Below are 22,602 nucleotides of genomic sequence, written 5' to 3'. Positions count from 1 at the left end.
ATAGGTTCTTGAGTGAAGGACAATGTCAAAAGGAAGATAGAGAAGATTGAATGAGGAAGGGGAAAATGACTAAATAACATTTCTTGACTGATTCCCAGGGTCCCTTTGTTCACATCTCCAGCATGATTGCCACCTATTTGGGAAGAATCCAAACTACAGTCACCAGAGATTATGAGGTAAGGAGGGACATTGAAGTTAAATTTGTAAATCATTAAACCAAATCACGTGATTGATGCTGTGAGCTGGGATGCAGACAAAGTGAGGAAACCTCACTTCTCTTATCAGATAAATTGCAGTCCATGAACAATGTCTGAATGCCAATGTCCCTGAGCTGTATGAATCAGGAAGGTTTGAACTCTTGTCTGTTAGCTGATCTTCCTGGAGTGGTGATAGAGATAACACAGTTGGTCTCAGCAACTCCTGACGTGGGAAAGGAAAATGTCAGCCAGGATTCCTGCTGCTGATTGCAGTCCAGCTACACTTACTGGAAGTGCATATGCATGGATGCTAGATGAGAACAGAATGGGATTTGGCTGTGATGACACCCCCCACCCCCAACTCAAGCGCGTTAGCTTGTGGAAACTCCCGCTCAAGGTTCATATTTAAATCATGGTCACTTGGGTGAGGTACCTGAGGACCACACCTGACTGTGAAACTGTATCCGAATGAGGGAACCAGTGACTCCAGGAAAGGACAGGAAGGGTGAAAATTGGAGGAAAATAAATTTCTCCAAATGTTTGCTACGTTGACTGAACTCATTGTACCTTCTAATTGCTATATTCCAGGAGGACAGTCTTCTACCATAAACAGAGTAATAAAGGTTATTTCATGCATTCAGCAAAGGAATTCCTAAGTCATGTCAGCTTGCCGAAGTCCTGCCTGGTTTCAGTTCTGCTCGAGTAGCTTCATTTCCACAGAACTAAGCTTATTTCAGCCTGTGATATATTTCTTTTCTACAGAATAAAAACAAGCAGTATGAGATGCTGGTGGCGGCTGCAGCAGTTGGGGTCGCAAGTTGCTTTGGTGCACCCATCAGTGGTAAGAAACTGTTCAGAAAAAGGTAACTCCCCTCTGGTATAAGCCAGAGATAACCCCCACTCCCAGAGGAGGAAATGCAAGGTTTCATTCATGGCTTAATAATGTCCACAGCAGAAAGGAAGGAGGCAATGTGGCAAAAGACAGTTTGGTTGGATGGCACTTGCTTTTTTGCTAATTCCAAGTTCACTGATGTGTGACTAACCCTGATGAGTTGACATGACACCTTGCACTATTAGAGTTGCTGCCTTCCTCTTCTATTGAGGAGATCTTGGCTATGAATTTCCTTTGAGGGGGGGAGGGTGGTATTTCCTACTTGTCCGCCATAACGTCAGCGGAAGAGCTGTGGGAACTACAGAAAAACGACACACACCTTCTGGAGTTTCTGCAGATATTGGCAGATCTCCCATTGGAAATTCCTGCTTTCCTTCATCTCTTTTTTGATCTTTGAAACCAGTTCCTCTTCTCTGCCAACTCTGCCCGTCTCCTTCCCGAGGTACAGTTCCACAGGGGCCTGTCACTTCATTTCTCAGTCCAAGTGAACTTTAGTCATCGTCAGCCTTAACAGTGGCTACCAGCAAAGATATTCAACTGTGGGAGCACAGGTAACACCATTCCTATACCCTCACCCAATGTCAACACACACAGCACTCCAACGGAGGTCACTGAATAGTGATCAAGAGCGGACATACTGGGCAATTTTTCTCCTGAATAACTCCCAAAATCGGGGTAGCGAAGCCAATTGGGGGGTGGGGAGGGGTTAACCCTCCTGGTCTATATGGCTCAACCACTTACTGTGCAAAACATCTGCACCGTGGGGGAAACTTCTATGATTCTGATTTAATCTAAATTATGAATAATGTTATGCAAATTGGGTTCCCATTACATCAATAGGACGGCGATTGGATTTTAACTTGGGCCTGAGTGGGTGAAACCACTGTGGAAGAGCAGGACTGCTTCTAAAAGGAAAGTCATGGTCTACCATGCCCCATCCACTGGCCAGTTGCTGCTTTCCACCCGTTTGGGCTGGGCAGCTGATTGCTGTGTGCAGATCAGGACTGGGTGTTTAAAAAAAAAAAGAACCTAGGCCTCAAACATAGCTCCGCAAGTGTGTTTTTTTTTAACTCATTCTGTTCTGCTTGGCTGAAACCATCAGAGAGTTTAAATTCAATCCCAGAACTACAATCAGGCCCAGCAATGGCTGAAAAGTCATTCATATTTTAAGACAGAAAGCCGCAAGGTTAAGCTTTTATCAGGGTCAGAAGGAGAATGTGTGAAAATAGGTAGGAGTTATTTTGTTTCAGTTAAATAGGGCAACATACTGATGTGGGGAAAGGTAGCACATTCATTATTTTGTATTATTGTGTAAAGACAAGTTGTATTGATTGAAATTGATTAATCCAGTTATAACTGTTGTTCTGTATGTTCACATGATGCAAAGTAAGACAGTTTAACAACTTGGAATCTGGCCTCTTTGTTTTCGCAGTCCACCTTCAAGAAGATTAAAGAACCTCACTTGCGCAGATATGAATATCCAATTAAGATCACAAGGGGCAAACTATTCTTCCACCTTGAGTTACACTATTGTATAGTTAAATACTGGTCAATGCAGGCACACTCCTGAATGGAAGATGCTCAGACTACTTTCAGGAGTGATTAGCCTTGCTGTACCCAATACAGTATCTGAGGCAATACCCTGGGCGTTTTGACATTAACAGTGTTAGTCTCACTGATCCTGCGATACATAAAAACAGTAACAAACCACTCCTGTCCTATGATCCCTGTATTGAAATGCAGTCTGTGCTTGCTTTTCTCAGGTGTCCTGTTCAGTGTGGAGGTGATGTCATCTCATTTTGCGGTGCGTAACTATTGGAGAGGCTTCTTCGCTGCTACCTGTGGCGCGTTCATGTTCCGACTTCTTGCTGTGTTCAACAATGAACAAGGTAAACACCACATTATGCCACTGCCTGGGAGGGCTGCAAACCTCTCCGCCACATCCGCTAGAATTCTCCATTTTGCTAATTTTGACAGGTTAATTCTGATGGCCTCAACATTGGAAACACCCTTCAATCCACAAATGGGCAAATGAGACAAGGTTGACATATTTATCCAATTGTAAATGCAAAGATTTAAGAAAGTGATTCAGGAGTAAGGTACATAACATTGATTTCACAGGTAGCAGGGTTAATTTTGACTTTTGCTGATCATGTAAAATGATGATACTAGATCAGTCAACCCTCATTTATCTCTCCCAAAACATTAACTATTTCCAACACTACACCAGGTGAGTACTTGATTTCAACAATGGAGGAAATCCAAAGAGCCAGCACAGGCATGATGGGTCAAATGGCCTCCTTCCATGCTGTAAGATTCAATGATTCTGAAATGAATAGGGAAGGATGATAAAGCCCCTCAGGAACCTATTGTGACCAGATGCTCCCCACGAGTGTCATGTGTGGAATAGCTTGAAGCATCTGCTGTGAGCCATCATGTAGACCTGGACAAGTGACAGTAGGCATTGCCCTTGAAAGCACAGAGCCCACAGAGCCAGACAGGGTTCCTGCTTCTAATTGTCATTGCTGGGCATGTGGTCAGATGCTGGGTGAGGGCATAACTAGGTTTTGCCTGTAATGTCCTCCACAGTTGGATAGCCTGCCCGAACTCACTGCCATTGCTTACATGTGAATAATGTCCACTTGCGCGAGGTACCACTGTCTGCGGAATTGTATCTGTGGGGATATCAGTTTCTCCATGAGGGGAAGAAAGACAGGAAAGTTGGATAGCAGCCAAATCAGAAATCGAAGGAAGTGTCCCAGCAACATGGAAAGCAGGTCAGATCACTGCCTGCTCCATATCTTTGCTTTAAGGCTAAAATGTACTCCTAATTTTCTTTTCTTTCTTTTCCCTGCAGAAACTATCATTGCTCTTTTCAAGACAAAATTCAAAGTTGACTTCCCGTTTGATTTACCAGAAACATTACTCTTCATCATCCTTGGGTGAGGTGCCTTTGCAGCTTTATCTTGTGTGTATCTATTTAAAAGATGTAATGGTAATAAAATCAATGGCAGCTATAGCTTCTTATTTACATGCCATTTCAGAGTGGCACACAAGCTATCACACAGACTATTTAGGTTTGCATTCACCATACAATGTTACATGGGCACCGAGAGTATCATTTGTTTATGCAGAGCGTTAAGGTTGAATAATACTGAATGCCAACTGGAAGGTAGATTAAAAGTTAATTTTAAAATAAATATTTGTTTCATGGGATGTGGGCATGCTGGCAAGGCCAGCATTTGTTGCTGATCCCTAATTGCCCTTGAGAAGGTGGTGGTGAGCTGCCTTCTTGAACTGCTACAGTCTATCTGGTGTGGGTACTCCCACAGTGCCATTAGGGAGGGAGTTCCAGGATTTTGATCCAGCGACAGTGAAGGAACGGCATTATATTTCCAAGTCAGGATGGTGTGTGGCTTGGAGGGGAACTTGCAGATGGTGGTGTTTCCACCTGTCTGCTGCCCTTGTCCTTCTAGATGGTAGAGAAGAATACAAAAGCAGGGATGTGATGCTGGAACTGTATTAAACTCTGGTTAGGCCACAGCTGGAGTATTGCGTGCAGTTCTGGTCACCGCATTACAGGAAGGACATAATTGCTCTGGAGAGAGTGCAGAGGAGATTTACAAGAATGTTGCCAGGACTTGAAAGTTACAGCTATGAGAAAAGGTTGGATCGACTAGGGTTGTTTTCCTTAGAACAGAGGAGGCGGAGGTGTGACTTAATTGAGGTGTACAAAATTATGAGGGGCCTCGATAGAGTAGACAGGAAGGACCTGTTACCCCTAGCAGAGAGACCAATTACCAGGGGGCACAGATTTAAGGTGATGGGAGAAGGATTAGAGGGGACGTGAGGAAAAACTTTTTCACCCAAAGGGTGGTGGGTGTCTGGAATTCATTACCCAGATCGGTGGTGGAGGCAGAAACCCTGAACTCATTTAAAAAGTACCTGGACCTGCACCTGAAGTGCTGTAACCTGCAAGGCTACGGACCAGGTGCTGGAAGGTGGGATTAGATTGGGCAGCTAGTTTTTTCAGCTGTCGCAGACATGATGGGCTGAATGGCCTCCTTCTGTGCCATACCTTTTCTATGGTTCTGTAGAGGGTCTGGAAGGTGCTATCGAAGGAGGCATGGTGAGTTGCTACAGTGCATCTTGTATATAGTACACACTGCTGCTGCTGCACCTTGGTGGTGGAGGGAGTGAATGTTTAAGGTGGTGGATGGGGTGCCGATGAAGCGGGCTGCTTTGTCCTGGATGGTGTCAAGCTTCCTGAGTGTTGTTGGAGCTGCACCCATCCAGGCAAGTAGAGAGTATTCCATCACACTCCTGACTTGCACCTTGTAGATGGTGAACATGCTTTGGGGAGTCAGGAGGTGAGTTACTCGCTGCAGAATTTACAGCCTCTGACCTGCTCTTGTAGTCACAGTATTTATGTGGCTGGTCCAGTTCAGTTTCTGGTCAAATTAATGCCAGCAAAAGACTGCACCGAACACTGAAATAATAAGTCGATCATGATTCTTAAACATTCTCCAAGGGACACATCTTAACAAATAAATCTTAGCACATCCGGCAATAATGTTAGAATATTACTCTGTCACATGCACCATAACATCACCGAGCTTAAAACGATGCGATTCTTCCAGTGAAAGCAAAAAAGGAATGGCAAAATACATTCGCAGTAATCTCAGCATAACCAAAGAAACAGACCTTTCTGACTCACTGACCTTGATGCAGTTGTGAAAACAGGGCCCTCACATCCTGAAACTGCGATTTCATTTTGTTGCTTGGGTTTGGACCTGTTTGTTGGTTCATTATCTGCTTTTCAAGGTAAAGGGGGATGGTGCTGAAAATAGAACTTTTTGTTCTCTTGTACTCACATTGTTACACCCAAGACAGATAATGGCTGACAGTATTACACTCTTGACAGGAATGATAAATCAGATACTGGCAGTACCCTATTCAGGATGGGTATGACAAAGTAAGGCACTGACAAATTCACACTCAGAATAGGTGTGGCACACTAAGGGCAGAATTTTGTGAGGCCAGCAGGAGTGGGGATGGAGGTGTGAGGTGGGGGGTCGGGGGCAAAAATTGGGATCGACGTGCTCACCCGGAAACTCGACGATGTGACGTGGGTTCCGGATTTTGTCAGCGGCGGGAAAGCTCCAAGGCAACGTTGCTGCCCCGACGTGGCAGGACTGCAATTTAAATTGCTGAACAGCTTGTTGTAATACATTCGCATTGAACTGATCACAATTTAAAGGTTGGTGGGAGGGGGGGGAATCGCGTGCCTTTTGATCCCCGGCCGTTTAAAGGTAGCGGGACCGAGGCGAGGCCTCAGTGCTACCACGGGAAAGCAGTTATGGGGAGCAGTGAATAGGGGAAGGGAGGGAGCGGAGGCCCTTGTCAGCCTCCACTGCTGGGTATTCTGCCCGGGTGGGCTCATTCACAGGTGCCAGGGTCCAGTGGCCATAATATTGGGTGACAGGGCCAGATGAGCTACATCTCTGGTGACAAGGCTGGGTGGGCATAGTATCGGGTGCTGAGCTTTCTGCAAGGGTGGGCACTGAGGGACATTAGTGCGTACTCCAAGGGGAGTAGCAATGGGAAAGGTGCCAAGGCAAGTTCGTCTCTGCAAGGATAGCACTACTGATCAGCTGGCATGGGTCTCATACACCCCATTTTTATGGACCCGCATGCCATGCAGCAGCGGCTCAGATGGAGAGAAAGCCTAGATGCAGCTGTGCCTGCCTGTGAAGCTCCGAGAGGAGAGTGGCAGCAGCCAGCCACGCCAAGGAGGGTTCACCTGCACTAGAAAGTGTACCAGACTACAGCTACCTCCAAACGTCCGAACAGCAGTGTCAGTGAAGACTGTGGCTCTCCAGGGAGGTTGGCACCTACTTATACGCCATGCTGCAGTACAAGTTGCAACCTAATGGCTTTGGTGGACAACCAATGTCCGTAGCCCTGAGGATCGCCATGGCACTCAACTTTTATACGTCTGGCTCCTTCCAGGGATCCATCGGGGACATGTGTGGGATCTCCCAGGCTGCAGCCCACCGCTGCATCAAGGAGGCGACCAATGCTCTGTTCAAGAGGGCTGGTGATTATGTGCTCAACTGGACCAACCCTGACAGTCAGGCCAGGTAGACCATCGGCTTCGGGGCATTACTGAATTTCCCTGGGTGCAAGGTGTGATTGACTGCATGCATGTGGCCATCAAGGCTCCCACAGAGCAGCCAGCCGCCTTCATCAAGAGGAAGGACTTCCATCAATGTTCATCTGGTCTGCGACCACAAAAAGCATTTCCTGCAGGTGTGTGCCCACTTCCCAGGAAGCAGCCATGGTGCCTACATACTTCGACAGCCCCAGGTACCACAGCTTTTCAGGCCATCACTTCCCCCTCCCCCTCACCCCCCCCAACTACCACTTGCCTTCAGGGATGGATTCTCGGGGGCAAGGGCTTCCCATTGAAGTCATGGCTACTCATGCCTCCAAGGAACCCTCACAATGTAACAGAGGAGAGGTACAACACTTGCCATGGTTCCATCCGAGTGAGGGACTTGTGTAATGTGGTGCTCTGCACAATCTAGCACTGCAGAGTGAGGAGGCCTTGCATAAAGATTGCCAGTCCTCAACTGTCTAGGAGGACATGGAGAAGGCTAATGAGCAGGCAGCACTGGATATTGAACCCTTTGCACCGGAGGCCAGGCACATTGAGAGACCCTCAAGGGGAGGCAAGAGATAATCTCATACTTACCCGCTTCCTGCCACCCTGATGGCCTCTCAAAGTAAACTCTATCTCAGTTCTGTGCCTAACGCCCAGCTTCACCACATGCTCTGGCACATCTGAGATGCTTACCAATGGCGGCCTGTGTCTACACTGGCAGTCCATTGAGGGAGCAAGGGTGAAGGCAACATCTCCCAATTCAGGCATGAAAAAGTGAGCATTTCACAATGATGAATGTGAACTGTATTTATAACAAAAGTGCAAAAAACAATCTAATGTCAAATAGAAAACATCCGTGATCCTCAAGTGCGAATAGGTGCTCTTTATACATTTACAAGTGCTTCTATGAAGTGTGAACCCAGCACTAGCAGCAGCTGGGATGGAGGCAGGCTGCTGATCAGGTTGTCCCTTGGCCTGGGATGACTTTGGTGGACATCCTCTGGACGTCTGAGGCCAGGAGGGCCCCAGCTGGCTGTACCTCAGTCGTCGCGCCTACTGGAGCTGGGCTCACTGGCAGAGGGCCTGATGAGCCAGTGTCCACACTGACAGCCCACTGAGGGGAGACCCCAGATGTGGAGGTCTGCCTCTCCTCCTCCCTTTCAAGGCTCACCTGAACCTCCCTGCTGACCAGAGAAGAACGAAGACCTGGAGAAGACTCTAGGCACCTTGTCTTTCTCTCGCCTTGCCACTGCTGCGTTGAGCTCATGGCCAAGGTAATGGGTGTGCAGGTCTGCGTGCATCTGTGGGATCTGGCTCTCCATTACGGTCATCAACCTTTTGATGAAGCAGCATGCCTGAGACATGGCAGCACTAATGACATGGATGGACCCCTCCATCATCTGCTTATGGCTGTGCATTGCCTCTGCATCTCTGCCAGATGTTGCCTTACCTATCTCCGCAACTCCACTAGAGGCTTGTCATCAGCCATGGGCTCAGCATGGGCCTGGCCACCCACAGTCCTCCGACTGTCAGTGGCCACGGCTATTACAGCCTCCGTCAGCTGCTCAGTGCTCTCAACAGCTTGTGACCCTGAATCTAAGCCCGAATGCCCGAGGTGGAAGTATCTGCACTAGTGGAAGGTGCAGCAGAATGATGTGATGGTGCACCCTCTGACTGCTCCTCCTCCTCAGAGGTCGACAGCTGGCCCCCTGTCACAGTGCCAGCATTAGCCTCCTGTAGACGATGACCTGCATGAGAGAACGCATTTGTGGGTTGGGTTATGCACTTCTCGTCATGCCAACCGTGCATAATGTGGATCTCCAGAAGTGTGGTGGAGGGCAAGTGAACACAATCCTCACTCTCTCGTGCGGGCACTCCTGTCTCACCATCTGCTGCCCCGGGCCCCCGCTAGCTCCAGTGCCTCTTCCTCAGCCGACGATAGAGGCTGGCTATCTGGGATGCCCCTGCTAGTCCTCAAGGTCTCCCTCATGTTGCGGGCCCATTTGTCCTGCAAGTGGAAAGAGGGACATGGTAAGACTTTGCAGGAAGAGCAGCAGAACAGTTATGCTAGTGGCAGCCCCTTGTCCTCTGATGGGGTTTCCTACATGGCTTCTCCCCAGGTTCGCTTTCAGGGGACACAATGGGGGTGAGCTGTGAAAGAAGTCAGCCTATCACCAAGATGCAGTCATGATGTGGTGATGCCTAACCCCCTTGCCAGCGCCTCTGTGGTCACTCAGTCTCCATGTCGTGCTCCCTCCCACGTAGCCACATGCAAGCTCCAAAGATGAGAGACGTATGGAGGACTCACCTTGGCAGAGCGAAGGAGGTCATTGACTCTCTTGCAACACTGGACCCGGTTCTGTGGGATGACCTCCTCTGTGATCTCCATGCAGTCTTGCTTGGTCAGGTGGGAGAATCTCTTTTGGCCATCCCTTGGAAAGAGGACCTCACGCCTTTTCCTAGCAGCCTGGAGGAGAATCTTCAGGGAGGCATCACTAAACCGTGGGGCCACCCAGTGTCTTCCCTCTGCCATGGTGCCAGGTCACTCTGACTCCATCCCAATGGGGATAAGGTAATGTACTGACAATATCAGACGCAGGCCACATGTGATGCGCTGAGGTACTGATATTAACACAGTGAGGTCGACTCTGTTATTGATAGGTCACTGTTAAGCATGTTACCATTTTGGGTTTGCTGCACTCTGATGGACAGTGCAACTGAAGCAGTTTCCTAGAATTGCTGCACTACCTGATTATATGTAGCACAGTTCTTTATATCTGAAATATTACTGTCGTTGTTTAGTTTAGAAAATAACTTCTATATCTGCTTATTGTTATTAGGATCATCTGTGGCATGCTGAGCTGTGTCTACCTGTTCTGTCAGCGCTGGCTGCTGGGATATATCAGGAGAAATGCTTTCATCCTGAAACTTGTGGCAGCAGAGTAAGATTACAATACAATCCTTACAGTTTTCACGGAGCGAAATATGATAATAGACACGAAGATCAGTCCTGAGAATATTTCTAGAGATGTGGAAAAAGTAGGAAGTCATTTGCAACTATTTGCAGCCAAAGGGTAATAGAGTTGTGGAATAGGTTACCTGGGAAGACCATCAAAATGGGCAGTATAAATGATTTCAAGACGCAATTATGGGACTTAATTTTCTGTAGAAGAGGAATAGTTCAAGTATTTATGTAAAATTCCTCAATATTTAATGCAGCTGTTTAAAATAAATTCATGTGTTAATGAGGAGACTGGGGGCTGAAGTTTTCCAGCTCTCAAAAACTGCAGGCGCATGCACGGGAATTGCTCCGCGGAGCAGCCCCGATATTTAGCGCAGCGGTTCATTTACATGGCCGGCATAGAGGGGAGCGGGCACTCCGTCCTTGGCAACAGTGTCCAGCGCCACCGCGCAGGCGCCATTTTTAAAGGGCTTCAAGCCCTTCCAAATCATTGAAATTTTTTAGGTTGTAGGGGACATAAAATTAAAAAGAAATATTTAATAAAAGTTTCAATCTCCTCTCCTACCCCCTCACGACTGAACAATTTCGTAATTGCCGTCCCCCCCCAAATAAAACTTAACTATTGATCCCGACCTTTCTCCCCGAAAGTTTACAACCTTCTGCCTTCAACCTCTTCCCACCATCCCCTCCACCAATCGCAATGGTTTTCCATGCGCTCGGACCCCCCGCCCTGAAAACCTACCCTCTCCGCCCTCCCAACCAGTATTCCGCCTCAGATCTCCGAACAGAGATCTGAAGGCACAGGAGTTTCGGCAAGCAGCCGCAATATCGCAGTGGTACGGCCGGTGTGATGATGTAAGCATTTATTCATTAATCTATATAAATTAACATATTTTAATTATATTCCCGCCACCAACTGGCAGGGGGCTGCCACGTGGCCTCGTCACCGCCATTAATATGGGGCACGCCTTCAGAGCGTCAAGGCCTGTGGCGGGCCTCTCCCAGAGATATTTTCTGAGCCCCACTGCCATGACCCCCAACATCAGGGGGCTGGTAAATTTCAGCCCCGGGTCGATATTCTGTAGAGTTTAGAAGAATGAGAGGTGATCTAATTGAAGCATACAGAATTCGTACAGGGCTCAAAAGGGTAGATTCAGGAAGGATGTTTCCCCTGGCTCGGTGGGGGGGTGCGGTCTAGAATCCCCCCCCCCCCCACCTCCCCTGCAGAATAAGGGGTAGGCCATTTAGGACTGAGATGAGGAGGAAATCCTTCACTCAGAGGGTGGTGAATCTTGGAATTCTCTACCCAAGATGGCTGTGGAAGCTCAATCATTGAGTATATTCAAGTCAGAGATCGATAGATTTCTAGATATTAAAGATATCAAGGGATACCGGGTAGTGTGGGAAAATGGCGTTGAGGTAAAGGATCAGCCATGATCTAGCTGAATGGTGGGGCTGACTCGAGGGGCTGAATGGCCTACTATTTCCTATGTTCCTATAATTTTAATATAGCACACAAAGTAATATTATGCAAATGAAGAGCCAGGGCACTACTAGAGAAATTTAAACCCCTCCATCTGATTCTAGAGAGAGTAAAGGTTGAGAGATCTGGCAAGAATGTGAGTAAAAAGCATTATAGCATCATGGAGTGAAGCAGTACAGAAATAGGCCATTCCGACAATCAAGTTTCTCTGTTTTTTTCCACCAGCTACCTGGTCTGTTCCCACTCTCCTGCTCACTCTCTATACCATTTCGAGTTCCTCCTTTTTTCAACAATTCTCTTTTAAAAGAGTTTATGGACTCTGCTTAAACAACTGTATGTTGCAGAGAATTCTACATTCTAACCACCTTCTGTGTAAAAATAATAAATTCTAACCTACCCTTTATTTCTTTCTGTTTCTCTGTTTATGCTCTCATTGTCAGGTCATCAATCAGTGGAAAGAATCTATCAATATTTACCTTGTCATAACCTTGAAAACCTCTATTAACCTTAACCTTCTGAGCCCTAGTGGAAAAGCTCCAACATCCCAAGTCTCTTGTCATAACGGGAATCACTTATTTCTGGTTACATCCTGTTGAGTGAAATTTGCAGTTTCCATTCTTTCCTTTGATGGGATACCCAAAACTGCATCCAAGACTCCAACTGCGACTAAAGTAAGGTCTTGTACAAGTTCAACTTTACTCTTTTGCTTTTGTAATGCTGTGCCTCTAGATACAAACCTGAGGATATGATCCATGCAAAAGACTTGTTGCATCTGATGATTATTTCATTTTTATAGAAATTCTTGAGAAACCTTGGGCTGGATTTTCATTATGGAGGTTGGAAACAGGAACCAAGTCTGATTTTGGGTCAGAAATCTTCCTCCTGTGGGAAACTGATTCAGATTGCAATTTTCAAATGGTTAAGCCTTTAATTGGTATGAAGATGGGGTTCCTGTCCTGTTGGAGCCAGTGGGATTTAAAATGGCAGTGGGTCAGTTCAAGTGTGAGACTCATCACTGAGGCTGCTGGTTGTCATGAGGGAGAGATCTGCCTTCCACAGCACCAAATGGAAGCAAGATGTCACAGGATTGCTGGAGGCCAGGCGCTAGGGGCAGGGGAGACCCTCTCTTCATCGATGCCTACCTGGATCTAATGTTGGAGGCTGTGTGGGAGAGGGTGGCAGAAGGAGGACCCGTTGTCCTGCTGAGCGGGTGGCATTGGTTGTTTTGCCTCTCTGCCTTTGTCTGGGACTCCGTAGAGGGGTCAGTAGCCATCTCTTCAAGGGATTTCCCTTGTCCCCTTGAATGCATCCACACACTGGGGGATGGAGTGAAGATCCGAGGCTGCCTGGACTGGCGGATGATGAAGGAGTCATGGCAGCTGCCAGGAAAGCGAGTGCACACCGAGGAAGCAGACCAGTTGGACGTTGAGGGAGTGGAAGACCATCCTGTTGATGGATCTGACTGGCCAGTCACTGGGTGCCTGAATGGCCACATGGGTGCAAGAGATGATGTCCTGCACTTGGTGGAATCCAGCAATGGAGGCTGAACCCAATGCCCTCTGTGCCTGTGCAGGCCCATTTATGTCAAAGTTAATGCCTTCCTGAAAAGGTTATCTGTGACCTGCCTGATGGCCTGATGGGCTGCCAACTGCGGGATGCCACCTAGGTCCACAGTTGATCCCCGGAACAAGCCAATTGCACGGGGACTGCCATGAGGGCTGTGAGACCTCAGGTCATTGTAGATCAGAGCACACAGGTCTGAGACCATCTTCCTAGATAGCCGCAGCCTCCTACAGCACTGGCGCTCTGTCATTTGCAAGGAGATGACTCTTAGGCAGTAGACCAGATGCCTTGGGTAGTGCCTTCTTTCCCTTGCAGCACCCGTCCCCTCCCCCCACCCCCGTGCTCTTCTGGCTTCCTGCTGTCCAAGAGGTTGCATCTGCTGCAGCTAATCCTGGCTGCTCTGTCCAATGTCAGAGTGGCCTGTTCCCATCTGAACTCCCTCAGCTGGGCTTTGTACATTTACCAGGCCTTCTCCTGCTGCCCAAGTGATGCCAGCAGCCTCATATCCCTCTCCGGATTCCTACCACTCACCACTGAGAAAAGCAAATCTTACAGCTGAAGCAGCTGAACTTTTTTTTTGAACCTCTGCACTATTTTAGTCAGCGTACCTATAGCCCTCATGGTCCCCCGCAGTGTTCATGACTTGAACATGCTGTTGTGTTCCCCACAAGGCGTCTTTCATGTTCCCAGCCTTTAAAAATTAAAAACTGCTGCTGACAAGCCTTTTCAATGAGCTCAATAGGCAACTAATTGGAGGCGTGCGCCCAACCCATTCCCTGCCTCCTGGCGTCCTTTTAAAAATGGTGTCATGTTCCGGTGGCAGCGGGTGCCCGTGCCAACCTCCGAGAAAGCAATCCTTAAATCCCACTCACCTCCATACCCGCATTCAGTGGGTTTTGAAAATCTGGCCCCTTATCCTTCCAATATTGTAACTGAGACATTTTAATCATTTTTGTTCTGGAAGTGAATCTCAATTAAAGCAACATTCTACAATCTAATAAATATATAAATGATTTATTTGCAGTAAGATGTTAGAAAAACAGAGTTTGATTTTTTTCCAAATGCCTTGAAGTGAGATAAACAATAGATTGCCAAATCTCAGTGTACAGAGCATGATAAACATGACAAATAGACTTCCGATCTGTACTGGAGTAAATCGCACATGTCGGTGCTACACTGTTGAATAAAAAGTGAGGGAATCCATTGGGATTCAGTGCCAGCTCAGCTGGAAGGCTATCTTGAGTTAACTGTATTGCATTGAAACTTGAAATGTTTCCAAATAAATGCAGAGTGAGGGATCAGCCTAGTTGTCTTCCAGTGTTCATTACTAGACAGTCACAGTGAGAGCAGATTGTACTCTCTCAGTGGGAAAAGTTCTCTGACAGATCATTCATCCCTTTCTATTTACTTAGACCATTCACATGAAAATGACTAAATTGGTGTTTGGTTGGGCTAGTTGGTGATATAATTGTTCAAACCTTTTTAGATTAATGAATGAGACTTTGGCTAATATCTGAATAATTTTCAATCAACAGGAAAGCAGTTTACTCTGGACTTGTGACCTTATTTTTGGCATCCATCACCTTCCCTGGTAGTCTGGGGCAGTTTATGGCATGCAGGGTAAGTATTGATGAACATGAAGCATTTTTCAACCTTGTAGTCAGATTCAGTGTCACTTCCAAATAATATATAGAATAGGGCAGAAACTGAACTTTATTTAGTTTATTTTCAGTTCCATACCACCTGACTTAGTGGGCAGAGCAATATCCATATTTGCTGGCAGTCCAGTATGTGTCGGGTAGTATGTGTGCTTCAATGTCTCTGACAGACCAGTATCTTGCGTGCAGAGCCCGGCCCGATCTTCCTGGCAGCGGTGAGGCATTGTGATGGCCTTCCTGCCGCCGGGAGACGGGACCATAATTTGAATATTTAAATCAATTAAAATAATTAATTTAAATAAAGCTACCTCACCTCCTGCTGTCCTGCTGTGATCTTTGGCCCGGTGGCCGGCACTCCCGTGCCTTCGGATCCTCGTCTGGGGAAACGAGGTGCCACACTGGTGGGGAGGGAGGAGGAGATAAGTTTCTCAGTGCGGGGGGTGGGGATGTGGTCAAATTAACCTCATGGGTGCAGGGGATGGTGGGAAGGGCAATAGTTGAAGTTTGTGCCGTTGTGGGCGGGGCGTTGAAAGGTCAGATGGTAAAGGTAAGTGTTTTTTTTGGGGGGGGGAAAGGGAAAATAAATAATTTAATTGTTATAGTGGGGAGGGAGAGGGGCAAAAGAGATGTATTTATATAATTTCATTAAATATTTCTTTAAATATTTAAATTTCCTGGTAGGCCTGACAGCATTTAAAAATGGCATCAGCACCTGCACACAGGCAGCTGACACCATTGCTGGTGATGGACAGCGCCCCCCCCCCCCTCATGTGATCAGGGTGGGGCGGCCCGCCGTGGCTATTTAAATGAGCTGCCACGCTTGGAATCGTGGCGGCTCTTTGGTTTGCAGCCCATATGGATGGGCCGCCATTTTTTTAGGCCGCCACCGAAATCGGCAGCGGGCTTATAAAATTCAGCCCAATTGATTTAACCATATCTATACTTGTTGGAGATTGTTGATTTATGGACCCTTAGACTGCAAAATCTGACTCTGTAGTTTCCTTTCTCTCAGTGTTACAGGTGCTGTTTTGGGTGCAAAATGATGTCTGTGCCACGTGTGCAGATTTCTGGTGCTGATACCATTTTGGTGAGGGTGTTAGTGCATTTGTTAAGAGCATGTGTCGAATGTATGCAGAGTAGACATATGGTGATGTCAATAACGCTGATTTGGCTATAGCAGTGCCATTTTTGACCTCAACACTACAGCTAATGCCCTTAACCTCGCATAGCTGAACATACATTCAGCAGTACATAGGACAACCCCCAACCATCCATCTACACCACCAGCACTATTTAAAGGGGTCATCAACTACCTTTAGGTTAGATTCTGATTGATTTCTACCGGCTGCTGCTGAGTTTGTAGAAGTGCAGTGAGTTTTCTACTGCTACTTAACATTGGTAAGCCATGGTTTCCTCACCTGATCAATATGGTGATCCATACCGGAAGTGCATGTACGTGAACCACAGGTGAGGAGAGGGTCACGCTCAGTTGTTCTATCCTCTATAGTTGGCCTGCTTGCTGGCAGTTAGCTAAGGTTAATGATTTTTGGAGAGGCAGGAGCACCGACTGAACCATACTTCAGTGAAGGAGTCAACATGTGCTTATCTGTCCCACGAATGAAATGGTCTAACTTTCACATTGTTCTGACTCTATAATGTTACGACTGATACGGGAGGAGTGCATTGTTTATTCTAATCCCACTTCTCCACAGGTCACAACATTTAAATTTTCCCACTTACCGATACAGTCAATCATAGACTCTATTTTTCCCAGAACAAAACACACCAACCCGGTTTCTTTAATGAACAACAAAATTATCCATTTATTATAAAACAAGTCTTAACCAGTAATGCAGTAAAACATAAACACGGAGATCGAAATTTTAATGTTCCCATTTTACCTTAGCCCCTCACACTCACACACATACACTGGTTAACCAGAAAAATAAAAGAGATTTTTGTTCAGAGCTCTGTTACAGACAAAAAAAAAACACTTGGGCTGAATACTTGCTCATTCTTGAAGAAAACAGCAGATGAGATATGCTGTGTTCCAAATCTGGCATACAGTCTAGCCTTCGAGTACACGTAGACAGGTCACTGGGATCTTTTAGAACAGTTCTTCTCAGGCTGTGTTGAGAATTAATGTAGCAGGCTTTTCTTTAAACATTCATCAGGAATCTGGTCTCTTCCTCCATGACACTTCTTCAGCAGCAGGAGCTAACTTTATCTCACTCCAGAAGGTAAACACACTGACACTACAACCAAAAGCTTGCGAGTTTGCTGCTCTCTCAGGTGCACACTGCTGCTCCTGAGCTTGTCCTATCAAGGGATGCGCGACTGACTTCTCTGTCCACATCTTCCCCAATTACCAGGGTTTCTGTTCTATTTTTAATTTGTGTCATGTGACAGCCAGTAAACATTGCTACCAAACTAGTTCTTCCAGTGTCCTCTTGATGACCCTCTTTTTAAAAAAAAAAGTCCAACATTTCATCAGTTTGACTATGAATTCCTCAAAAAAATATTTTAAACAAAAAACAGAAGCACTTTCATAACAATAAAAGGGAAATGAAGAAATGACTTCTGCATAGAAAGGATAATCTTTGACTGCATTGTTTCTCCCTTGCAGCTCACCATGAAGGAACTCCTCTCTTCACTCTTTGATCACCGCTCCTGGGGTGTGCTCTCTCAGAATGTAACGTTTAACATCCATGCAAGAGTAGATCCTGATAATCTCTGGATTGAGTGGTGCCACCCAACCTTCACTTTTTTTGGGACACTCCTGTTCTTCTTATTCATGAAGGTACGGTGCGGCTTTCACTCCCAGTATTAAAATGCTGCACGTCATTAATTGCTGAGCCAACATGAATTTTAGTGATTCAATGTCCAGGACACATACGTCTGTGATTCATTGCATTTATGAATAGCCTCCACATTGAGCCTTGAACATACAACAGGAAACCAACCCAGTTAGAGGTTTAGTGCTAGGCTGATTCTGCATTATTTTCCCTCTAGTTTTGGATGCTGATTCTTGCGACCACAATGCCAATGCCAGCTGGATATTTCATGCCTGTGCTTATATATGGTAAGTTCAAGAAATAAATCTTCATCCTAGTTGAGGTGTGCACTAACTGTACACAACAGAACAGTACTTTAAAATCAATAGTAATCTTGAAACCACCTGAATCTGAACCTGTGCCTTTCTTTATAAATATTTACTGCATTTGCGACTCTGAAACATAGAAACATAAAAAATTTATAGCACAGAAGGAGGCCATTTGGTCCATCCTGCATGTGCAGGCTGCAAAAGAGTGATCCAGCCTAATCCCACTTTCCAACTCTTGGGGGGGAGAGTTTTACACTCTCCCCCATGGCGGGTTTGCAGGCGGGGAGAGCATAAAATTGGGTGGGATGGTGGCGGGGTGGGGGGTAATGGTTCCCGCCTCTGCCAAAATTTAGTCTGGGGAGGGAAGGCTTGTGAATGGCCTTCCCACCCCGCTGCCAATTGAGGCCCTTAACTTGGGCAATTAAACTTCAATTAAGGGCCTCTTCCTGCCGCAGCTGCAATTAGCCATGCGGCAGGCGGCCCCGTTGCTGCACGGCAAGCACGGCACGGGAAACAGTGCAGGTTGCTTCCTGGCTCCGGGGGTTTGGGGAGGCCCTCGTTTAAAGGCACTTAATGCCTAAATGAGGGACCCAGCATCGAGAAAGAGGGGGGTGCTGAGAACCACCCCCCTGCCCTTGCTGCCGTCTCCCTTCCGCCTACCACCGCGAGCCCCACCCCGCAAGACCCCTCCTGCCCTGACCTACCTGAGGCCTGGTTCCATTGATGCTCCTCGGCCTCCGGTAGGTGCTCCTCCAGCAGCAGCCACCGCCTCTGTGGTGGCGCTGCAGCTGCCAGCCTCTGATTGGCTGGTAGGTCTCCAAGGGCGGGCCATCCAATGACGAGCTCCTTGGTCTTGTGGAAGGCCTGCAGCTGTCTACTTAAGTGCCTGATTGGCATTAGATTCGATGGGCCTTCCGGAGAAGAGGCGATGGGGGGATCTCAGCATCGCTTTTTCCAGATGTCAAGTCCCCCGCCACCAGGATAAAATTCCCCGCTTGGTCTGTAGCCCTGCATATCCAAGTATTTTTTAATTGCGAGGAGGGTTTCTGCCTCTGCCACCCATTCAGGCAGAGAGTTCCAGAACACCACCATCCCCCACTCTCTGGGTGAAAAAAAATTCTCCTCAACCCCCCGTACTCCTTCTGTTAATTACTTTGAATCTATGCCCCCTAATTATTGACCTCTCTGCTGAGCAAAATAGGTCCTTCCTAGCTTCCTCTATTCCGAAGAAAACAATTCCAGCCTATCTAATCTTTCCTCATAGCTAAAATTCTTCATTCCTGGCAACATCCTCTAAATCTCCTCTGTAGCCTCTCTACTGCAATCACATCGTTCCTGTAATGCAGTGACCAGAACTGTACACTGTACTCTAGCTGTGGCCAAACTAGCATTTTATACAGTTCTAGCATAGCCTCCCTGTACGTAGAATTAATTGGTTCAGTTAAATCCCTGCACCACTTGTGATCAAGACAGTTTAATGATTTTTGACAGCAGGGTGTGCATCACATGGTTTAATCCTTACATCTGGCATCAGTCTGGAATGAGCATCTCCTCTTCACAGGCATCCTGGAGTGAAACCCTCTGCCATCTCTGGAGAAATCTCTGCTGTGGAGATGCAAATGCCATCAATGATGAACAGATGGTAGTTTTGTTTATAGAAAAGGAGGGTATGTAGTCTCTCCCTAGGTGACTAGGTGATGTAGCGTTGTCCTCGTGGTTAATTATAGGTAGGGTGATGTACAGCCTCCTTCCAGATTATAGATGGTGTAGGTAGACCCTGCTCCAGGATGGTTACACATGGGGAACATGTAAAGCCTGTCACAGGAGTACCTTACATACGAACATACAAATTAGGAGCAGGAGTAGGCCACTCAGCCCCTCGAGGTTGCTCCACCATTCAGTACGTTCGTGACTGAACTGATTACTCCACGTTCCCACCAACCCCCGATAAACTTTCACTCTCTTGCTTATCAAGAATCTATCTACCTCTGCCTTAAAAATATTCAAAGAATCTACTTCCGCCACCTTTTGAGGAAGAGAGTTCCAAAGACTCACGAGCCTCTGAGAGAAAATTTCTCCTCATCTCTGCCTTAAATGGGCGACACCTTATTTTTAAACAGTGACCCCTAGTTCTAGATTCTCCCACAAGGGGAAACATCCTTTCCACAACCACCATGTCAAGACCCGTCAGAATCTTATATGTTTCAATCAAGTCGCCTTTTATGCTTCTAAATTCCAGCGGATACAAGCCTAACCTGACTAATCTTTCCTCATAAGACAGCCCGCCCATTCTGGTCTAGTAAACCTTTTCTGAAGGCCTCCAACGCATTTACATCCTTCCTTAAATAAGGGGACCAGTACTGTGCACCGTACTCTAGATGTGGGCTCAGCAATGCCCTGTATAGCTGAAGCATAACCTCCCTACTTTTACATTCAATTCCCCTCGCAATAAACAATAACATTTTATTAGCTTTCCTAATTACATGCTGGACCTGCATACTAACCTTTTGTCACTCATGCACTAGGACACTCGGATCCTCTGCATCTCAGAGCTCTGCAATCTCTCACCATTTAGATAATATGCTTTTTTATTCTTCCTGCCAAAATGGATAATTTCACATTTTTTCACATTATACTCCATTTGCCAGGTCTTTGCCCACTCACTTAACCTATCTATATTCCTTTGTAGCCTCCTTATGTCTTCACAACTTACTTTCCTACATATCTTTGTGTCATCAGCAAATTTAGCAACCATACCTTCGGTCCCTTCATCTAAGTTATTTATATAAATTGTAAAAAGTTGAGGCCCCAGCACAGATCCCTGTGGCATACTGCTTGTTACATCTTGCCAACTTGAAAAAGAACCATTTATGCCAACTCTCTGTTTCCTGTTAGCTAACCAATCTTCTATCCATGCCAATATGTTACCCCCTACACTATGAGCTTTTATTTTTTGCAATAATCTTTGATGTGGCACCTTAACAAATGCCTTCTGGAAATCTAAGTACAATATATCCACTGGTTCCGCTTCATCCACAGCACATGTAACTCCCTCAAAGAACTCCAACAAATTGGTTAAACATGATTTCCCTTTCACAAAACCACGTTGACTCTGCCTGATTACTTTGAATTTTTCTAAGTGCCCTGCTATAACGTCTTTAATAATAGCTTCTAACATTTTCCCTAAGACAGATGTTAACCTAACTGGCCTGTACTTTCTTGCTTTTTATCTCCCTCCCTTTTTGAATAAAGGAGTTACATTTGCTATTTTCCAATCTAACGGAACCTTCCCCGAATCTAGGGAATTTTGGAAAATTAAAACTAACGCATCAACTATCTCACTAGCCACTCCTTTGAACACCCTAGGATGAAGTCCATCAGGACCTGGGGACTTGTCAGCCCGCAGCTCCAACACTTTGTTCACTACCACTTCCCTGGTGATTGTAATTTTCTTGAGTTCCTCCCTCCCTTCCATTTCCTGACTTACAGCTAATTCTGGGATGTTACTTGTATCCTCAATAGTGAAGACTGATGCAAAATACCTGTTCAGTTCATCTGCAATCTTCTTATTATCCATTATTTATTCCCCAGACTCACTTTCTATAGGACCAACGCTCACTTTGTTAACTCTTTTCTTTTTTAACTATCTATAGAAACTCTTACTAGCTGTCTTTATATTTCTAGCTAGCTTTTTCTCGTACTCTAATTTTCCCTTCCTATCAATCTTTTAGTCATTCTTTGTTTTTTTTTATATTCTGTTCAATCTTCTGACCTGCCATCCATCTTGGCTTTTTCTTAAGTTTGATACTATCTTTAACTGTTTTAGTTAACCACGGATGGCGGTCCCACCCTTGGAATTTTTCTTTAGAACCATAGAAAAAGTATGGCACAGAAGGAGGCCATTCAGTTCATCGTGTCCGCGCCAGCCAAAGAAACTAGCCGCCCAAACTAATCCCACCTTCCAGCACCTGGTCCATAGCCCTGCAGGTTACTGCACTTCAGGTACATGTCCAGGTACCTTTTAAAATAATTGAGGATATCTGCCTCCACCACCTTTCCTGGCAGTGAATTCCAGACACCCACCACCCTCTGTTTGAAAAGGTTTCTCCTCATGTCCCCTCTAATCCTTCTACCAATCACCTTAACTCTGTGTCCCCTGATAATGCACCTCCCCGCCAGAGGAAACAGGTCCTTGCTGTCCACTTTACCTCGGCCCCTCATAATTTTGTACACGTCAATCAAGTCACCCCTCAGCCTCCTCAGTTCCAGGGAAAACAACCCTAGCCTATCCAATCTTTCTTCATAGCTGCAACCTTCAATCCCGGGCAACATTCTTGTAATTCTCCTCTGTACTCTCTCCAGAGCAATTATGTCCTATCTGTAATGTGGTGACCAGGGCTGTACGCAAAACTCCAGCTGTGGCCTAACCAGCATTTCATACAGTTCTAGCATCACATCCCTGCTTTTGTACTCTATACCTCGGCCAATAAAGGAAAGCAATCCATATGCCTTCTTCACCACTCTATCCACCTGTCCTGCCACCTTCAGGGACCTGTGGACATGCACGCCAAGGTCTCT

The 22,602-nt window shown here is 46.3% G+C and overlaps 1 protein-coding gene across 3 annotated transcripts in view; it reads left to right on the top strand.

Moving 5' to 3' along the window:
• The window catches only part of clcnk (chloride channel K), a 65,577-nt gene that overhangs the window by 20,360 nt on the left and 22,615 nt on the right, over positions 1–22,602 (top strand). For 2 of the 3 annotated variants that reach the window (XM_068017365.1, XM_068017363.1), the window contains exons 5-12: positions 99–176; positions 960–1,038; positions 2,853–2,978; positions 3,947–4,031; positions 10,096–10,197; positions 14,799–14,883; positions 17,548–17,721; positions 17,934–18,003. In XM_068017365.1, the coding sequence (XP_067873466.1) occupies positions 99–176; positions 960–1,038; positions 2,853–2,978; positions 3,947–4,031; positions 10,096–10,197; positions 14,799–14,883; positions 17,548–17,721; positions 17,934–18,003 (799 nt within the window). The remainder of the gene's footprint in view (positions 1–98; positions 177–959; positions 1,039–2,852; positions 2,979–3,946; positions 4,032–10,095; positions 10,198–14,798; positions 14,884–17,547; positions 17,722–17,933; positions 18,004–22,602) is intronic. The other variant, XM_068017364.1, reaches the window with a different exon arrangement.

Source organism: Heterodontus francisci, chromosome 37 (assembly GCF_036365525.1).
Source record: "Heterodontus francisci isolate sHetFra1 chromosome 37, sHetFra1.hap1, whole genome shotgun sequence".
Lineage (NCBI taxonomy): Eukaryota > Metazoa > Chordata > Chondrichthyes > Heterodontiformes > Heterodontidae > Heterodontus > Heterodontus francisci.
Note: the sequence above shows the minus strand (reverse complement) of the source record. Positions and strands in the feature narration are given on the sequence as shown.